This window comes from Microcaecilia unicolor, chromosome 11 (genome assembly GCF_901765095.1).
Source record: "Microcaecilia unicolor chromosome 11, aMicUni1.1, whole genome shotgun sequence".
Taxonomy (NCBI): Eukaryota; Metazoa; Chordata; class Amphibia; order Gymnophiona; family Siphonopidae; genus Microcaecilia; species Microcaecilia unicolor.
Genome location: NC_044041.1, coordinates 88,501,510 through 88,522,889, shown reverse-complemented (window position 1 = coordinate 88,522,889; position 21,380 = coordinate 88,501,510). Strand labels below are relative to the sequence as shown.

Sequence of the window (21,380 nt, the reverse complement as noted above, 5' to 3'; positions counted from 1 at the left end):
AGCCTCTAGGCTTTTCACAGGAAATGCCAGACCTTATAAGTCCAGCACAAGTAGGATTTGTATCTGGAAGGCAATTGGTGCTTATCATTAGAAGTCTGTTAATGGCCATGTCACACTGTCACAGTAATGAAATCCCAGCAATGTTAATCAGTTTAGAAGCAGCTAAAGCTCTCAATCAAGTCCATTGGCAATATCGTTTTCAAATCCTGGGCTAGGCAGGTATCAAAGGATGTTTTTTACCCTGGAGGTAAAAACTTTGTACCAATTTCCTCAGGCACAATTACTAGTGAATGGAGGACGGTCCTCAGCTTTTCCTATACAAAGAGGTACCAGGCAAGGGTATACCCTGTCCCTTCTCTTGTTCGTATTAACATTGGAACTTTATCTTCGAGTATTACATTTAATATATTTATTCGTTTTCACTTTTAACAAGAATTCACTTGTTTGAAATACAGCCATAGTAATTTTCTTAATAATTAATAATTTTCATAACAACAAGCCAAAAAGGCAAATAATAAGATACATTCCATTTCTTAACAACACATTCTTTATACTTCCTTAGACCTCATTTACAAATATTGGGCGATCAGAGTTAGGGAAGTTCCAATATACAATAAAAGAAAAAAAAAAAAGAAATTAGGTGGCGTAAATCCTCCCTTATTTAATTATTTCAATTGCTTAACTTCCAGGAATGATTTTAGACTGTCTGGTGAATAAAAGGTGTATTTAACCTGACCCAACCTAACCAGACATTTACACGGATAGGCGAGGAAAAACATCCCGCCTATCTCTAGAGTTCTTGCTTTCAGTGCTAGAAAAGCTTTCCTTCTCTGTTGGGTAGATTTTGTGACATCAGGGAAGATTTGTACTTTTACTCCGCCGAAACAAGTTTGTAAATGTTTAAAGTAAAGTCTCATGATATTATTCAAGTCCTGTTCAAAAATAAAGGAAACTATCAAAGTTGACCTCTCTGTATTTTCGTCCACTGAACTCTCTAGTATTGCTGAGATGTTCTCTAAATCTAAGTTTGGTTGTAGTCCTTCTTGTCTTTTCCCTTTCTCTCCCTTGGGATTTGGAATATAATAAATCTTGTTAACTGGCGGGATCGCTTCTTGGGGAATTTTTAAGACATCATTCAAATATCTTTTGAACAAGTCATGAGGATTAATCCCAGAGAGTTTGGGGAAATTTAGTAATCGTAGGTTTAATCTTCTATTAAAATTCTCAATTTGCTCCAATTTTCTTCGTATTTCTGTATTATCTTTGACCACACCAACTTTAAATTCTTGAAAAGAGTCTACTTTATTCTGGAAATCTGTTACCTTTTCAGCAATGTCCGTTTTTAACTGGTCAACTTTTAAATTCAATTCTTGGAATTTTTTTTCAAAAGTACTCACTTCTCCTGAAGTTCGTTGTAGTGTAGCATCCATTTTATTCAAAACAGTCCATATCATGTCCAGGTTTACCTCCTTCGATGGCCCTGCTGTTCTTCCTTCTGTTCTCGGCGTCTGTTCCAGCGTTTCCCGCCCCTCACAAGCAGTCTCGCCCGCAACACTTCCGGTAGGGCGTCCCTGCTCCTCGGGCTCCGCTGTAGACGCCGGACACGGAGGCCTCACAATTGCTGGTGGTGACAGAGATATTTCTTCTCCTAGCAGTGTCTCCGCTTCCCCGGAAGACCTCGCAATAGGATCCGTATCTCCTACTATATGGGAGACTGGCAGAAAATAGCACTCGAGCGCCGTCTGAGACTTCGAGGGAGACGAGGTAGGTGGGGGGACTATCCGCGTCGCCCCCTTTCGTTTGGTGTGCGGCATTCTGTTATAGAATTAATATTTTCCCAATTCAGGGCCAGAGCAGCTACTTCATGCGTCCTGTTAACGCCGCCATCTTAGATCGCGTATCTTCGAGTATTTAATGCAACTCCTGATATCCATAGTACAGAACTGAAGGGGGTATCTGGTCAAGGCTCTGGCTTATACCGATGACATAGCGGTGATATTGACATCTCTGCAGAGGTCATTACCTAAAATGTTCTCTGATTGCTCATTTTGGAAGTTTTTTGGGATTTAAACTAAACTATGATACATCTAAAGTCATGCCATTGAATTTGGGGGGTGAAACAGAAGGATCACTTTCCTTTGACATGGGAGGATGTGGCACTTAAGGTACCTAGGTATATACTACCTTAAGATATGAGAATTTTGTATAGGATAAACATTACACCACTAATGGAGGAGACAAAGTTAAAATTGACTCTTTGGCATGCATATCCCTTATCACTCTGGGGCTGCATCCATTTATTCAATATGCTTATAGCCCTGAGATGGCTCTGTTTTTCAACAATTACCCTTATTCTTGAAGGTGAGAGATGGCCTAGTGGTTAGGGTGGTGGACTTTGGTCCTAGGGAACTGAGGAACTGAGTTCGATTCCCAGCACAGGCAGCTCCTTGTGACTCTGGGCAAGTCACTTGACCCTCCATTGCCTGCCGCATCTGCATGAGTGGGAAAGCGCGGGGTACAAATGTAACATAAATAAATAAATAAATAAAATATACAATCCTATTTATGGAGAGGTAAAAATCCTCACCGCTGGCATTGATACATACTCCCAAGCTACATGGGAGGGGATGGGGCTACTTAATCTCTAACTTAACGGTTGCCAGCGTAATGTGTCATATTAATGACTGGTACAGAGGTACAGAACAATTCTCTCTCCGGGAGAAACCACCCTTATTACAGGGGTTCACTTTAGCCATGTCCTTCACACCTCTAGTAAATTGCCTACTTCTAATTTGGTAAACATCCCCATATTGGGTGTCCTGAGAGCGGTATGGAGATGGAGAGCGGTATGGAGATGGTTATGCAGGCACTCTCATTTTTCTCCAAATGTTACACTCCAAATGTAATAACCATGATTTTCCTCTAGGACAAGGAAAGAGTATGTTTGCAAGTTGGGCAAACAAAGGACTGCAACTTTTGGCACAGGTTGTTGATGAGGAAGGGCATCTGAAAGAGTCTGATACACTTAAAAAGGAATATAACCTGCCTAATACACATCAATTTGCATATTTGCAACTCCGCCATTATGTAGCATCACTGACTTGGACCTACAGAAGATATGACAGAAACACTGGCAAAAGCATATACGTTGGATCAAAAAAAAAGCTGTTCCACTTACTTTTTATCACTGACACCTAAAAGACACCACACCTGATTTGAACTATGAGGCCTTGCCACCCCCCGTTGGTCTATGGACCTACATTGTGAGGTGTCATGCAAACATTTGGAATGTTATATCTTAAGGCTTCACAAATTGCTGGTGGCTATGGAGCTAAGAGAACTACTCTACAAATTTGCTTCATGAGTACTCACATCTCCGTATAAAGCATATCAAGCATCCTTTGCCGCTAGTGCAGGCTGTGCAAAATGTGGATGGCCCAAGGCTACATTGGGACATATGTTCTGGCATTGTCCATTCGTGAGTCTGTTTTGGAAAGCATGCTAAACTCCATGTTGGCATACTGGAACTGTATGATTACTTCTAACCCACTTCTGCTTTTTGGACAATACACATACACTGTCACTTCCTGTAGGATTTAAACACTTCCTGCATAAAGCAACTTTTTTCGGTATCAAGTCCATGCTACTGTATTGGTTAGAGACTAAAGGACCAACCTTGCAGAGATGGCGTTCCTTGTTACTCTTTCAGTTGAGAGTGGAGAGACAAGGAGTTGCTTCTTTCAATTCCCTCCCAGGGGAGACTTTTTCAGCAGAGTTGGGAACCCTTTTGACTAACTCTAGAGACTAGAGCCGCAAGTTGTTTGTTGAATATGTGAACAGAGGAAATATGTATAAGAGGGCACCGATGAGATAAGGGGAGGGGGTAGTTGTGGAGGGGATGGTTTAGATATGGGGGTGTAATTGTTTAATTGAAAAGTGCATTATGTGTTCTAGCAAAACTGTTTTGTTAATAAAAATGTTTTTTAAATATAAGTTCCAAACCTCCCCCCTCTTTTGAAGTTCTAGCAAATGAATAAAAGCAGAATCTGTAAGTGCATTCAAGTAAATAGTGATCCTCCCCTTCTTTGAACTATGTTTCTGTAAAACAGACAACATGGTATGTCAAATCCAGAATATACATAAACATGGCAGACTCGTTAATAAGGTTGTAAATAGCTGAACATTTGGACCATAATGCACAACAGTTTATAAGTCCAACAGACAGAGAGGTAGAGCGGTTGGAATTGTGAGATGGAAATGACAGGCAGTTAAGCATCTTACCCTATAGGAAGAGGCAGATGAAACATTTAATTGGCCACATATTTAAGGAAGTCTGAATCTTAAATTGGTCTTAAGAACTGGGTGCATATTGAAACAATATTTGAAAATTGCAGATTCCCCTTCCCAGTAAGGACTTGTGAATATCCGTATTTATCAGTAAAAGATAATGTGATAAGCTAAAAAGTGGGGCTATTCTCAACTGTCTGTCTCCTTGTTTCTCTTTAAGTACTGATTACTTATCCATTACACACAGCTCAGTTGTTTTGGTAACACCAGGCACATTTGTGTCAATTAGATAAAAAGTGGCAATTTTCGTTTTGTAAAGCAGCAGTAATCCAAAAATCTAAAGAGAGAAAACCTAACCCACTTCTTGTATATATTTTTAGTTGGATAATTACGGGTAGGGGGTTATTACAACTGCCATATCATTAACCGAGTGTAGATTTGTTGACAAAACAGACTGCAGGCAGAGTATTTATAAAGGAGTTGGTTTAGTGAGATGTTCTTCACAAGAAAGTAGATTAGTTAATCTTAGACATGGTAGTATTTCAAGTAATGATATTTCCAGCAGATATTTTAGGGCTTTGTCAGTAATATATAAGGTATTAAGTGTCACATTTTAAGAATAATTAACAAAGATTTTGGAGGTCTGGTCAGTGCTCCCAAAAACATATTCCAGATCTTGGGAGCAGTGAAAAAAAAAAAAAACGGAATGATTTGATTCATAGTGTGCCGGTCTAGGGGAGGGGAGATGATGAAAGTCAAGGGATTGGAGGGAATGAGAGGGGGTTTAAGGGATGATTGTAGAGGCAAGGTGGGGGGGGGGACCCAAATGAAAAGTCTTGTGGGTAATTCAAAGAATCTTAAACCAGATGCAGAATTTTATGGGAAGCCAATGTAAATGAAACAGAAGTGGGGAGGCTGGATCAGACTTACATAAGAAGCAGGTGGTGGCATTCTGGAGTGTTTGATGTTGACGGACCTGAGAAGCGGGAATCCCAGAGACAGTAGCATTACAGTAGTCCAGGTGGGAGATTACAAACGCATGAATGAGTGTATGTAGGAATTTTAAAACAGCACAAAGACGGAGGGAAAGGAAAGCACGCTGAAGAAAGAGATATATAACCATCAAAAATGATTTTAGAATCAAGGGTAACACCCAGCTATCGAAATGAGTCAGCAGGTGGACAAGAGGTTTTAAAAAGGATTGGGATTAGAGATGGGGCCAGAGATCCAGCAAGACACTGTTTTGGTGCAATTCAGAACAACTTTATGATAAGTCATCCAATGAGAAATGGCAGCTACACAAGATTGTTTCCGGCTCAGGACAGAATGAAATGGATAGGTGGGAAAAATCAGGAGAATATTGTCCATGTAGATAAAGAATTTAACATTGAAATTCTGGATCAGTGTGGCTAATGGACTTAAAGATACTGAACAGGAGTGGGGAGTGAATGGAGTCTTGAGGGACTCCACAGGAAAGTGGAGTCATAGGGGATGAAGAAGTTGGAGTGGAGACTTTTTATGAACAAGCAGTGAGGAATGAAGAGAACCAGGAAAGGACTGTGCCAGTGAGTCCCACGGATGCAAGACTTGAGAGTAACAAAGTATGATCTACTAGAGGATAGACCCAGAGAGACCAAAAGGGAAATGAGGCCAGTATCAAAGGAGGAGTGGAGATCGCAGAAGAGAGCTGTGGTTGTAGTCTCAGTGCTGTGGAATGATCTAAAGCTAGTCTTACCGGGGTGAAGAAAAGAAGGTTGTTGTACCCGTGCAGAATTTTGGTCGAAGACTATATGTTCTTCACAAAAATCGGGATGAAGGTAGTGACGGCAGCTGGCCTTGCTGAGTTTAAAGGGGGTCTGGACAGATTTCTGAAGGAAAAGTCCATTGATCGTTATTAAATTTTTGTTTTTTTGCCAGGTTCTTGGGGCCTGGATTGGCCGCTGTCGGAGACAGAGTGCTGGGCTTGATGGACCTTTGGTCTTTTCCCAGCATGGCAGTGCTTATGATGGGTATAAAAGGCCACAAAGCCATAATTAACCCCAAGGAAGGTAGGACATCTTATGCCTCTATAGAAGAGAAAAAAAGAGTAACGTTTGGAGAGTCTGGAGTGGAGGAGTAGCCTAGTGGTTAGTGCAGTGGACTTTGATCCTGAGGAACTGAGTTCAATTCCCACTGCAGCTCCTTGTGATTCTGGGCAAGTCACTTAACCCTCCATTGCCCCTGGTACAAAATAAGTACCTGAATATATGTAAACCGCTTTGAATGTAGTTGCAAAAACCTCAGAAAGGCAGTATATCAAGTCCCATTTCCCTTTCCCTTGTATACCAATGCCCGTAGTATGGGAAACAATCTTCTAGATCTTGAGGCTACAATGATGGAAGCAGACTTGGATTTAATGGCGGTCACAGAGACGTGGTTCACGGACAGCCATGACTGGGATGTTGCTATACCTGGCTATAATCTATTCAGGAAGGACAGAGTAGGAAGAAAGGGTGGAGGTGTGGCATTGTATGCTAAGAATGATACCTCAGTGATGGGACTGCAGGACACTTGGGGTAAGGAAGAAGCGCTGTGGGTTAATCTTGAAAGAGAGAAAGGAAAATGTATCTATATCGCTCACAGTCGGAGGAAATGGACAGGAACTTAATTGAAGACATCCGCAAGATAGCTAGGAAAGGGGAAGTACTACTGATTGGAGACTTCAATATGCCGCATGTTGATTGGGGTGTCCTGGCCGCAGGGTCATCTAGAAGCAAAGAGATCTTAGATTCCCTACAGGAAGAATTGTTCCAGCAGGGCTTCACTGAGGTAGGCTATGGGAAGAACCTATGGGTTGTTGGACAGGAAGTGGGGATGGAGGAGAGAAATTCAACTAAAACCTGAACCCAGATTTTGGGTTGGTTTTTGTTCAGAATCTGAAACCGAAGTTTGGATGGCCTCTAGTCAAAACCTATCTGCCTAAATTAAGGCACAATTTACAGATTCTGTTGAAGGGAATGAAGGAAACTTGCAGATATATATGATATAAGCAACCAGAACAAAAATGAAGATCTGTATTCTGAATTTGATGTACTAATGTAAGAATCTTAAAAATGATATGGGATGAAACTGCATCCAGTGTTCCTCCTTAAGCAGTGGAGTTAATAGTTTTAACATTTGGCACCAGTAATAAGTTTTACAGTCCTAATCTGTATTATTGTTACTTCAGATCACCCAACCGTAGTCCTGAAAACAAGGCATTGTAATAATCAAATTGGCTTAACACCAAGGCATGAAACCAATATAAGAATGGAGTTTATATCAAATAATGAACATACTGAACAGATTTTTTTTTTCAGTTTAAAGAATGATTTCTGCACAAGTACACAGTCTCCTGTCCCAAGCCCCTTCACTCACCTGATCCCTAGAAGTCTGTCTTCCCCCTTCCTTCAGTCCCCAGAAGCCTGTGTCCATGGCAAGTGCTGTGGCATGCCAGTGCCTCTTAATGGAGCCATATAGAATCCTTTAAGTAGTTGTACTAAGCACAGCATAACCAAGATATTCAAAATCCAATTTTCAAGAATAACAAGGTACAGGCTTGTCCATTTGAACACAACCATGTACTAAACAGTTCTTAGACATACCAGTAGTGGATGTGGTCCCTGGTCCAAGACCTAACAACACGGCTTCTGCCAGAACCACTGAATTTAAGCACAATTCCACCATAAGTACATAAATATCCTTTTCAGGGAGTATCCTGTCTAGCAGGTGTTTGGAATACTAGGCCAAAGTTTGAGTTAGAAAAGAAAGGGACTACAGTCCACCCTTCTGACTACATACATCCGATCCCATCCTCTCTAAACTTTGTTACTCCCTTTCCTGACTCAGCGTGGATTTTCTTAATTTCTTTTGAGCATAAATGGCCATTACATTTGTCTTCATAAAGACAAAGTAGCCTACAGCATCGCTACATTTTTAGAAAGGGATAAGGTGAACAGGCACAAACTACAAGTCTGCCTTAATTTCTTAACAAATCTTGTCAAGGAATTTGTTAAAAGCTGTAGTCCAGAAACAGAGCCTGCTGTTTGTCAACAGCATGTGCTATCTTTGTTGTTGAACCAGTTTCTTGGCGGCTGGGAAGTGTTGCTTTGCTGATATGATTACCTAGGTCCTTGCTGGAGAAAAGCTGGTTGTGCTACATGACTGACCCCTGCTGGCAAGAAAATATAGTAAAGAATCCTGTCTCAGGAGATCGTAACACACTTTCTACTATCCAGTTTTCATTCAGAAGGAGGAATTTAAATGAGTCAATTAGATTATAAGAAGAGCTGGGAGGGTGAGGTAGGAAAGTTATTAACATGGCTGTACCTACCTCAGCTTTCTGCTCTTAAATGAGAAATTAAACTAATCAGTAAAGCTGTATTGTAGGCTGCATTTGCTGTTTGATAGGTTGGTTTCTAAGTAAAACTTTGTGGTAACAAGAAAAATGCTGTTTTTCTGCAATATTTATATGGTGCATGCACTGATTTCCCCCCCCCCCCCCCCCCCCCCCCCAATCCCTTTATTTTCCCCAAAAAACAATGCTACTGAGCCACTTGGTAGTACCGTTTTAGAGCTTCTCAAAGAATTGGCCACTTCAGGAATAACTGGTTAATTTTAGGTGAGCATTCTTGGGCCATAAAAATAGCTTTTCCATGCCCCCCCCCCCCCCAACCGACTGACTGAGCTTTACTGAGGCATCATGTGTGTGGCTTCCATAGCCATTACAATGCGTTCTACCTAGGCATCTGAGAAGTATACTCCTGAGGGAATTCTATGGAAAAATTTTGAAAATTCTGCACACACAATATATTAAAATTCAGCAAAGTTTATATGAAGTGTTTTGTGTAGAATTCCCCCATCATGAGGCCTGAAAATCCCTTCCTGCCTTTTCCTTTCTCAAGTTCCCTCTCTCACTCCATCTGCCTTTTCTTTTTTCAGAGTTCCACTCCATCTGCAGTTCTCTCTCCCTCTAAATCCCATCAAGACCAGTAATTCTGTCTACCCCCAAAGTCTTCTCCCACATGCAATACCCCAACCTCATTCTTTCTCTTCCCCTCCCAGCTGTCACTGTATTTCTCCCCCACCCTCCCCCATGGCAAACCCTCAGGTTTGATCACCTACACAACAGTGGCACACCTTCAGCTTACTATATTCATCCCTTTACTCTGCTCCCAATCTCCCCACGGCACATTCACCTTTCCTCTGGTCTCTTCTCATTTTCAGCCACAGGCAACAACATCCCTGCATACTTGCTTCTTCCCTCCCCTGCTGAGCTCCTGCAGCACGGAGGAAGTGAACTGATAAAGGAGGAAGTGAACTGCTGCATATTGGTTCACTTCCTCCTCCTGTGCTGGCTTAGACCTGACTGTTTATGTGAACCATGGGAACCCGATGTGTACTGGTTCACTTCCTCTTCTTGCTGCACGAGCTCAGTGATGGAGGGGAGGAGAAAGTGAGTAGAGCCACTGCTGCCTGTGTGTGCACTGAATTCTGCACATCCTATGAAGATGGGGAATTCTGCACAAATTCTGCGTTGCACAGTTCCGCAGAATTCCCCCAGGAGTAGAAGTAATGTTTAAGGCATAACTTGTATCTTGATGCTGCTATTGTACGAGACATTTGTTTTATCCAGCTTTAATGGTTGCAGTAGCCTAGCAATCCCATGAGAGATTTCATTAATTATAATTTGTTGAAAGAGAGCCCATTATCCTGGCAGCTTGTAACTTTCTTCCATAAAAATCCAAAATGGTATCAAGTTTTAGTAGAACCTACACCTTATATAATCCAGAAAGGACTAGCAAATGACACATCTGATTTTGGTTTCAGGACATTAATAGGATAGTCACATCTGTACAGTGATTCCTTTCTTTAAAGTAGGGCTTATCAGTCTGTGTGACTGTGACCCATGATTGTGGCCAAATAAATTGTGTGACTCCCAGAGGTGCAACATAATGATGCACCTAAAGAGAGCCCACCCAGGACCTGACCCCATTAGGGGTCCTAACCCACAGTTTGGGAAGCTCTGTTCTAAAACTGTTCAGACAAGCCACACAGTTTTGTGAGCACAGTGACTAAATGTGTTTTAAGAAAAACAAGTTTAAAATGGAAGCTTTTCGAAAAACATCACAGTCATGATTTGTACTAGATGTAACTTGAAAACCGAGCTTTTTGAAGAGGAATCGTAGATACCAACTAGACCCATCCCATGATGTGTACCTTTATATCTAACATGGTCTTCTTTCCCTATGTTAAATGACCTTTTACTACTACTATTTTTGAACATTTTACCAGTTCTAAAGGTAGAAATTTTGTGAAGCTGAGTGTCATACCATGATGGTAAATTTTCTGCTTGAAACTTTGTTCCTGGAACACCACAGAAATAATGTGGCTCCTATGTCCCAGATGCTCACGTCATTGCAGAAGCAGTAAATCCAAGTAGTATGTATCCAACCTTTCTTAAAAGTTTGAGTTGAAGTATTATGAGAGGGGGTCTTGGCATTTAACTGTCAGATAAGGTTTCCTTTGCTGCACACAAGGTCTCATCTTGGTGTTAGTGTGGCTTGTCTTGATTTTGAGTACCTGAGAATCATGATCATTATTTGTTGTATGTTATGCCTGCTTATGTATAAGTTAAAGATTTGAAACACGCCTTCATAAGTCAAACATTTAATTTTTAAGAACTCTGTTCAAGGCACTATTCCTTTTGTAGCCACTGTATGGTCAAATAGTTTTGTGTTAACAGTACCTTAAATGTTACCTGTTTTTACACCTTCATCCTGTATTTTTGTTAAAATGAAGTTATCAGTCTGTATTAAAACTAGTATTGCATACTTTAATACATCCTGATTTGGAAAGGGGTTTTATCCAGAGTTATAGTGAACAATCGAGGGGAAAACATGTTCAACTGTTTGTCCTGAGAATATGAGGTAAAATGAGCTCTGGCAGAAGATATATCCTTCCTTTCCCAACCGGGCAATTGAGTGGTTCCTCTAGCCTTGTTCTTGTGGCTCCCATGCCACAAAGTGTCCTGCATCTTATAGACCAGGGTTGTCCAGCCTCAGACCTTGAGGTCCGCGATCTAGTTAGGTTTTCAGGATTTCCCCAGTAAATATGCATGAGATATATTTGCATGCATTGCCTCCATTGTATGCAAATAGATCTCATGCATATTCATTGGAGAAATCATGAAAACCTGACCTGGCGAGGGCCAAGGTTGAACACCCCTGTTATAGACCCACATTTTCCTAATGCAGTAGTGGGACTGCTATGGGAAACTTTAAGAATGCAAACTAAAATATATACCCAATTCCATCACTGAAATTATATTAATGTTCCATGATTCTGAATAGACACTGACAGCAGCAAGTTTACACCATTATGTCTTCATGTTTTGCAGTGCATTGTCATTTATTCCTTCTCCATATGCTTTATTCTGTAGTGAAAAAGCAAATCACATTTCTAATTTTGAAGAAAAGGATGTTGATTGTCTATTTAAGAAATGGCTTAGGTGATGTGGAAGAAATATAATGTTTATGTAGAGAATTCATGATTACTCCAGATTCTATATGTTCAGTAATAAATGAAGAAATACATATGTTTAATTACATGTAATGGAAAGAGGTGCAGCTTTATTTTAATTTTCTTTGTTTGGCAAATAGTATTTCAGGTTACATGTGTTTTGAGGGTAGGTTATAGAGAAAGCAAGGCCAAAATCCTGAGATCTGCCTGATCTCATGTATGAATTTTACAATATGAGGGTGCCTTTAAAAAAAAGTGAAAAGGGTGCTTTATTTTAAAAAATGCCATGTAATTAATCAAACTCACTAGACAAAACATTTTTTTTCTAGAGCAGTATATCAGACCTTCAGCAGTACTACTTATGAGCTAAAATGCTTTCATAAGGTTTTGCACACCATCATCAACATTGGTCCAATGTTTCCTCCAGAATTGTAATCTTTATACTTTATATTTTTAATTTCACTTTCTAAATGAAAATTCAAATACTCATTTTTGTAATTTCTTTTTATTAAATTGTCATGTAATAAACACATTGACATATAAATATATAATGTGAAATTTCAACATGTAACGTAATAAAGTTAACAGTGTATTACATGAAGATATCACCAGTGCTAGAAAAAAATGTGGCTTACAGGATTGTATTTATCCGGAAATTGCTGCAATGTATTCATCAAAAGGTGCCCAGATCTTTTTGAAGTTTGTGAGGTGATGGGATTTGAAGGCTGCAGACCCTTTACATTTACGACTGGCACAAAGATAACTCCACCACTCATGTACTTTTTAGTGGAAATTATTTTTCCAGTATAACTCTATTAGATGAGTAGCAAGGGCCATCATGATATTGAAAATTTGTGGTTGTTGGTCTTAAATATGAATATTCAGGAGTAGAATTATGATGCCATGTAGGATTAGCAGGTGAGTTAAGGGACAGTATGGACAGAATCTTTTTCCATATGTATTTGAGTCCAGTAGTTGTGGATATAGTTGCATTCAAAGAGTAAATCGGGTGCAGGTCAAGGCCAACACAGAGAAAGGAGTTTAGATCTTGGACAGAGTCCAGTATGCCTTGTGAAGGAAAAAGGAGGAGGATTGAGTGATTCCTGCAGATAATGTTGGTCAATTTCTGACCAAATGTTCAGCCAGTCAACATCATCTGATTGAAGAAGTTCAGACTCCCAGTTTTGTTGAAGCTGAGACAAGGGTTTGAGAATGAGTCATGTATACTTTTGTAGAGTCTTGAGGGTTTTTTTTGTTGCCAAGTAGAAAGGTATGACATATAGATGGGAATTCTGAAGAAGAATGTTGCTTTTTAGCTTGTAATAGAAATGGTTGTGGATAGTTGTAGCCAAGGACCAGTATCAGATGTAGACAAGCTAAATGAAGAGGAGACAAATTTGAGAAATAGACCAGATAAATGAGTTGAACCAGAGACGTGTTTCAGAAGGGAAAGGAACACTCAGGTTTATAGTCGTTTTGTTTGTGTTGATTTTGGCTGCTGTGGTTTTGATCAGGTACTGATGTGTTATAAAGGGAAATTTGTCCATTGAAGAGAGGAGGTTAAAAGGAACAGGGGAAACTAGGTCGGATTCGAGGGATAACATCTAGGGGAGTTGGAAGAGATACTAGTATGGAACCAGTAGATTGCTTGTGACATTCTGAAAGCTAGATAGTTTGAAAGTCAGGAAAATTGATTCCTCCGTTAGTTTTGTGCATTTTAAGTTTCTGAAGCGCAATTTGGCGGAGGTTTATTTTGCCAAAGAAATTTGGAAATTGTTCTTCCTCACTATACAAAACTTTGGAAAGGAAAAGGGGACCATAGTAAGAATGAAATTGAGTTTGGGTGTAAAAACCATTTTGATTGCCTCAGCTCTTCCACACCAGGATTGGTGACGCGGGGATCTTTTATCTGTGGTCCATTTATCTGTGATGGAAGTGACTATAGAAAGGAGAAATTTGTCATTTAGTTGCAGTGAGTGAGCAATGTTTTTACCGTACCAGATTCCCAGGTATTTTATGCATTTGGGCTCCCAATTAAAAGGGTATTCAGAAATATGGTGTTTATGGATCAAGGGAGAGATTGGTAGTACAGCTGATTTGTTCCTTTTAATCTTGTATCCTGATAAGGAAAAGAAAGAATCTATGGTTCTAAATAGATGGGGAAGAGATTCTGTAGTAGTGCATAAAAGAATGTTGTCAGCGTAAATGGATAATTTGAATTCCTTCAGGCTTATACAAGCTCCCAAAGGATTTTGTCTTATCCCTCAAACCTTTGGCAATGGTGATAAGTTGAAAAGGGGGGATATCCTTGTTTTGGTAACCCCTTTCAAAGAGAGAAGCTGGGATGAAGTACCATTGACAGCAGTGGAGGTTTTTGGATTGTCATATAGGAGTTTAATCATATTTATTCATTTTTCGCCCAGACTGAACCAGCGTAAGGAATGAAATAGATATTGCCATTCTGTCTTGTTGAATGCCTTTTCTGTGTCTAAGGAGACCATGACAAGAGAATCACTAAGGTGTTGGTCATTCGATATGATAGTCCTGAAAAGTCTGGAGTTGACGATGGGGAGTGAATCCGTTTTGATCTCTGTCTATAAGGAGTGGTAGAATTTTTTGAAGTTGTGAAGCTAAGATTTTAGCAAAAATTTTATTATCAATGTTGATGAGTGAAATGAGTCAATAATTTTCCACCTTGTTGTGGTCCTTATGGGGTTTAGGGATAACAACAATAGTGGATTCCAGGAAGGAACCCTTAGGATTAATGTCAGAGAGGAAAATGTTATACAGTTGGAGAAGTTTGGGTAACAATATATGAACAGGCTAAGTAAAACCCAGAGAGGCAGTGATCTGCAGTCAAGTAGACCAGTGTTTCCCAAGACCGGTCCCGGAGTACCTCTTGCCAGTCAGGTTTTCAGGATATCCACAATGAATATGCATGAAAGAGGTTTGCAAATAATGGAGGCAGTGTATGCAGCGGCTGGCCTTACGGAGTTTAAGGGGGGTTTGTACAGATTCCTGAAGGAAAAGTCCATTGAGCATTATTAAATTTTTTTTTTTTTTTTTTTGGGGGGGAGGGGGTGGGGTTGCCAGGTTCTTGAAGCCTGGATTGGCCGCTGTCAGAGACAGGATGCTGGGCTTGATGGACCCTTGGTCTTTTCCCATTATGGCGGTGCTTATGTGCTTATATTCATTGTGGATATCCTGAAGACCTGACTGGCAAGGGGTACTCCAGGACTGGACTTGGGAATCACTGAAGTAGACTAACAAAACAGCAACAAGTAGACCCACTTGTAGTAAAATATTCTTTAATAGGGAAAATGCCTGATGTGGCCACATTTCGCCAGACGGCTGTGTCAGGGGCTATGACACACTATTGGATGAAACAAACATTAAAATTCTTACAACAACCAAATTAAATTATGCAAACCATATCAAATCAACATGCATATTAAAAATATATAAAATCATGTACATTGCTCTCTTCATAGGTAAGCATTATGAAATGCATATAGACAAGTAAAATCAAATAAAACATATCTAAAACATGCAGAGGTGTTTAAATAAATTATAAGTGAATAAAATAGTACATTGCATTACTCTAGTGATTCAATCAAAATAACCAGTTCTGTGTTTCTCCAATATTTCAGTTGCATTCAATATAACATGCTTGTAATCGCAGTGATCATAATTGTGAGACCTTAATCAAGTTTACAAATGCTTTAATTTCCAAAAAGGACACATACCTATAAGGGGTTGGTAAAAATCTTCCCCATAATAAACATGCACCCAAGACTTCCTATTAAAAATATTTCTTTAAATGATAATTATTCAGTATAATAACGTTCTTTAAAAAATGGGCCAAAAATAAAAAATCAGTTTTACAAAACCGATTATATATTTAGAGCCTACTCAATGTTCCCTCCTAGAATTGCTATTTTTAAAATAAAAATGCTTCTGGAATAACAAAAATAATCACTAAAATAGATAAAAACATCTTGCTTCCAGCAGCTATCTTGGATGTGTTTCAATGACGATTATGATGTCATTGAATGCAGAGTAAGTGTTCTTTGGGGCTTCAAGTCCATTAAGTATCTAAAATACTATATAACCACTTTAAAACTATTTTCAATTAATATACCATTATCAAACTTGTACTGATATATAAAACAATCTCAGATATGATTATTTAAAAAATAAAGTTGCTGAAAGGAGTCATAAGAAATACTAATATATAAAACAATCTTAGATATGTTAGGGTATTATCTAAAAAGGATAGTAGGGAAGGGGCAATTGGTGGTGGTGTAAGGTCCTTTATAACTTCCAGGAAGGCTGAGAGAGAGAAACTATCTTAGAAATGTACAGTTTTTGGTAAAAGTTTTGAAATTGCTGTTCTGTGACAGGGTCAGTAATGTGTAGGTTATCTGACGAGTATTAGTTGAGGGATTCTAGACCTATTTTGTTTGGATTTGAGATATTGAGCAAGTAAACAGCTGGATTTATTATTCTGAGCACAATATTTTGATTTCTGGGATTGTATACAAAATAAAGCTTCCTGTGTTAGTAAGTTGTTATGCTCAAGTTTGGATTATTATAGTTCCAAGTATGTTGTGGAAAGATTATTTGCAAGATCTTCTGATTCTTTAATGGAGTGTTGAAGAGTTGCAATCTCCTTGTTCTTCTCATTTTTACCAGCTGAGTAATTTATAATAGCTTCTCTGGCGGTAGCCTTAAAGGCATCCCATCAGCAGTTTATCGGAACCTCAGTGTGCTTGTTATTATAGCGTCTTTAATATAATTAACAAATGCAGTGTCTTGTAGAAGAGAAGTTTGGAATCTCCATGGAGGTTTGGTGGTCTTGGGGAGCAGTGAGGTACAGAGAGAGAGGGGAGAGTGATCAGAAATAACTGAACTGTGGATTTGGACATCTTATATCAGGGGGAGAAGAGAGGAGGAAATCAAGAAATAATCAATCCTGGAGAAGCTGGCATATGGAGGGGAATAAAAGTTGTATTCCTTCAAGAAAGGATGCTAGATTCTCCAGGGTTCTGCAAGGCTGAATAAGTTTTTTAAAATTGTTTATAGCTTGCATGGATTTGGAGTGTCTTATTGGGCATCTAGCTTGTTTATCAAGAATTTGGTCTTGTATTTGAGGAAGCGTAGAGGAAATTTCATTGAAAAATTCAGGAGAGTCTGAGTTAGGGCCATAGATACTTAGAAGGGCATAGGAAGTCTCAGAAACCTGGAGTTCTGTGAACAACCATCTTGCCTAAGTTATCAGATGACTGACATATAATAGTGGCTGGGAACACTTTCCTAAGGAGAATGGCGACTCCATTACATTTGTGTATTGTTGGGGAGTAGGCAGCCAGTATGTATTGAGTCATTGAGACATTTATTTTCAACATCTTAGTTGTCTCTTGAAGCATAGTAATATCAGGATTAACATTTTTTAAATATGAGAATAGCTTTTTGTGCTTCATTGGGTTATTTAACACATTTACATTGAGAGATTATATGCATTATTGGGGTAAAGTATTAGATATACAAAGCTTAGCACAAAGAAATACAGAAGCAGTTGGATATCTGCAGCATCTGAAGAAGTTAATTATTGAGCTTGAAACCAGAGGAGTGTGTTGTAGCACTGTAACTTTTAGCACATTGCAGTACATTTGGAAAACATAAAATAGTAACCATCTGTACTAGCTAAATAGCCTGGGCAGGGAACTGAAAAGCATAGCTAGGGTAATGGAGGTCAAGGAAGGTGGATTTCCTTATATCCTTTTATATAACATACAATGCGAAAACAAGCAGGAAAAGCAAATAAATTAGTATTTTAAGTTTCATTATTCAAAAGGATGCTTAAAATAACTTGCTTAAGTACAATTACTGTAATGAAAGTAGTGCATTATAACATTGCTAAATGTTGAACTTCATGATAAACAATAACAATACTAAAATGGAAAAGTTAGAGAAAGGCAAAAAAACATTTGTAACACAAACTAGGCAGCAGGCATAAGGCAATGTCTCATAGTGGAGGAAGAGATGGAACATTATATAAAGATAATCTTTCAATCAAACCTTAATGGAGTCCAAGAAGGCTTGTAATGCCATCAGGGTGGAAAAGGACTTAGAAGAATTATGTATAATAACTCTCAGCTTCGCCGATTGCAAAATGGTGAGAGTATGTTGGTATTGCAGGAGATGGAGAACAATGGGTCTCTCTGGTTGTTGGCATTAATCGATGGAACACAGCGCGTTCAATTTCTAAAGTTTGGTCTAGAGAGAGATCAAGTAACGAGAGTATTAATTTTTCCAGAAAGGGAGTCATATTATTCTCTTCAGATCCCTCTCGAATATCTAAGATGCAGATATTATTCCTTCGGGATCTGTTATTTAAGTCATCTCTTTCCTGATGCAGGAGATCAAGTTCTTTTACCTTGCTGCATTTCTTGTCAAGAGTTTCAACGTAGGCAGCAGTGTCGGCAAGGCAAGTTATTACAGAGTGTTGTTATGACATAGTCATGACAGAATCTTAGATACAATCAGTAATAATCAGAAGATGTATGAGGGAGTAGAGAAGTAAGTGTTAGGATGGTTTAAGAGGTGTATTTTAATACTTGATTGGGGTGGGTAGTGAATTGAGTTGTTAAGGGTTCTTTTTGTTGGCTTTGTTGAAGAGATGTGTCTTCAAAGATTTGCGGAAGTTGGTTAGATTGTCCATGGTTTTCAAGGCTATGGGTAGTGCGTTCCATAGCTGTGTACTTCTGTACGAGAAGGTAGTGGCGTATGCCTGCTTATATTTAAGTCCTTTACAGCTGAGGAAGTTCAGGTTGAGGAATTTGCAGGCTGATCTTTTGGCATTTCTGGGTGGCAGGTCCACTAGGTTTAACATGTAGAGTTTTGATCTCAGATATTTATTCCTTTTTATTGAAAGAGTTGAAATTGTCTTGCAGTAACCCTTTAATTGTAAGAATTTCACCCATAATGGAATGCAGAGCAATGCCATTTTCTGCTTGCAATGATGACTTGTCTGGATAGTGAGGTGCTTGTTTTGCCTTTTAGATACTGGTAAAGAGAGTGAAGCAGTGTCTTGTTTTCAGATTTTTTGCAGGCATCATTAAGCTTATCTGATAAAGTTAATTGCTTGAATTTGCCAGATTCTTAGAGCAGAAGGGAGCAAAAGGATCCGGCGTCCATCTTTTTTCAAGCTCACCATTGCCCCAAAAATACTCATCTTTTAAATAATCAGTATGCGGTTGGGTATCCTGGTCACAAGTGGCACCACTGAAGGTCCAATATACTGCTCTTGAAAAAAAAAAATTTTGTCTAGTGAGAGTGGTTAATTAGATGGTATTTTGAGTTCTCCTAGAATTATAATAGTGCCTTTTTTTTTTTAAATAAATATTTTATAAAGGCAACATTAGGTTTTTTTGTTTTTTGTTTGTTTGTTTAATAAAATAAGCACTCAGAAGCAGCCCCAGTGGTTCACAAATTGACAGGCACATAAATTACACATGCTCTGAGGCATGTGGAAATGTGTGCATATACTCTGCATGTATGTACATATTTTATAATATGTGCATACATCACAACTTAGCCCACTGGACAGCATGTGTAAAGTACACACATTGTTGGCATGTGTACCTATACTCGCATATCAACAAACAACCAGACCAGCAGTTTTGTAATGCTATATTATTTATTAAAACAATCAAGAACTGTTGGTCTGCTTGATTGAGGATCAGTGTCTTGTTTTGCTATTACTTGCTATGCTCACATATACAGCTGCACAGTTTTAGAAAAGCCCTTTTCTGCGTGTAAAAGGCTTTACACGTGGGGGAAAAAAACCTTTCTAAAATGACATCCAAAGTTTGTTTTTGTTTTCAGCATTCAATCCTGGGGAGTGTATTTGGCGACTCATATTATGATCAGCAGATGGCTGCCAGGCAAACTAATGCCCTTTCCCACCAGGTGAGTACACCTACCTCCTGGTTTTGGACTATTTGGAAAGCAATTTTTTTTTAATTGCTGGTACCATCTGGATTCTTAAGGTTTAATTACATGAATACTCCTATCTAATAAGTCAGTGATATCCAGAGGACATTGCTTATTACTTAGTGAATCTACTTAGGACTGCAGACCTTTCAGAATGCACAAGGGCAAACGGTCTGCAAGCTCCAAGATGGAAAACAAACGAAGCAGATCACAAAAATAAAACAGTAATTTATTATTAAAACATGAAGTTATATATACATAAATAGCCCGACACAGGCCGTGTTTCGCCCGACAGGGCTGCTTCAGGGGCTACAAGAGAAATAATATGAAATAATATAAAATACTTGAAACAAACCACATATATTGTTTAAATATAAAATAATATCAAATAACAACATATAAAAAATAATAAAATAATATATATCATCAATGACTACATATAAAAATGTACGTATAGATATCAAACTTAATTATAAATGCATTTTTTAAAAACCATATATATGTATATATAACACATGATACCAATATCCCATGGTAAAATTAAAAATAAATTCCAAAATATAATATATGATATATTAAAGTCCAACAAACAGAATGATCACTTCTAAAAAATTGAGAAATATATTCTCTATGCATATTAGCCAAAATGATACAGGAACATTTCACTCAGGGTATCTGTGCACAACTATAAATACTATTAAATAACATTCAATAACTAAAACCAAATGAGAATTAAAATTGAAAGACACCCGCCTATACAACAATCCTTTACTCACAAGTTTAATTGATAATATTGGATATGTGCTGAGATGAACTAAAATTTCCTTAAAAAATGATGAAAAAAATATTTTAAACAATGATGGATGAATGACAGAAGAAATAATACTAAAATGGTATGAGATCACCAAATTAAAATATATATATATATATATATATATATATATATATATATTGAGTACTCACATACATACCTATGTATGTTTCAGTTAAACTTGAGTAAAGGATTGTTGTATAGGTGGGTGTCTTTCAATTTTAATTCTCATTTGGTTTTAGTTATTGAATGTTATTTAATAGTATTTATAGTTGTGCACAGATATCCTGAGTGAAATGTTCCTGTATCATTTTGGCTAATATGCATAGAGAATATATTTCTCAATTTTTTAGAAGTGATCATTCTGTTTGTGGGACTTTGATATATCATATATTATATTTTGGAATTTATTTTTAATTTTATCATGGGATATTGGTATCATGTGTTATATATACATATATATGGTTTTTAAAAAATGCATTTATAATTAAGTTTGATATCTATACGTACATTTTTATATGTAGTCATTGATGATATATATTTTATTATTTTTTTATATGTTGTTATTTATTATTTTATATTTAAACAATATATGTGGTTTGTTTCAAGTGTTTTATATTATTTCTCTTGTAGCCCCTGAAGCAGCCCTGTCGGGCGAAACACGGCCTGTGTCGGGCTATTTATGTATATATACTTCAGGTTTTAATAATAAATTACTGTTTTATTTTTGCGATCTGCTTCGTTT

The 21,380-nt window shown here is 38.2% G+C and overlaps 1 protein-coding gene across 2 annotated transcripts in view; it reads left to right on the top strand.

Annotated features, from left to right (window-relative positions):
- CRTC1 (CREB regulated transcription coactivator 1) overlaps positions 1 to 21,380 on the top strand; it is a 253,322-nt gene that overhangs the window by 213,835 nt on the left and 18,107 nt on the right. For both annotated transcript variants that reach the window (XM_030217332.1, XM_030217331.1), the window contains one exon: positions 19,717 to 19,800. In XM_030217332.1, coding sequence (XP_030073192.1) covers positions 19,717 to 19,800 — 84 coding nt within the window. The remainder of the gene's footprint in view (positions 1 to 19,716; positions 19,801 to 21,380) is intronic.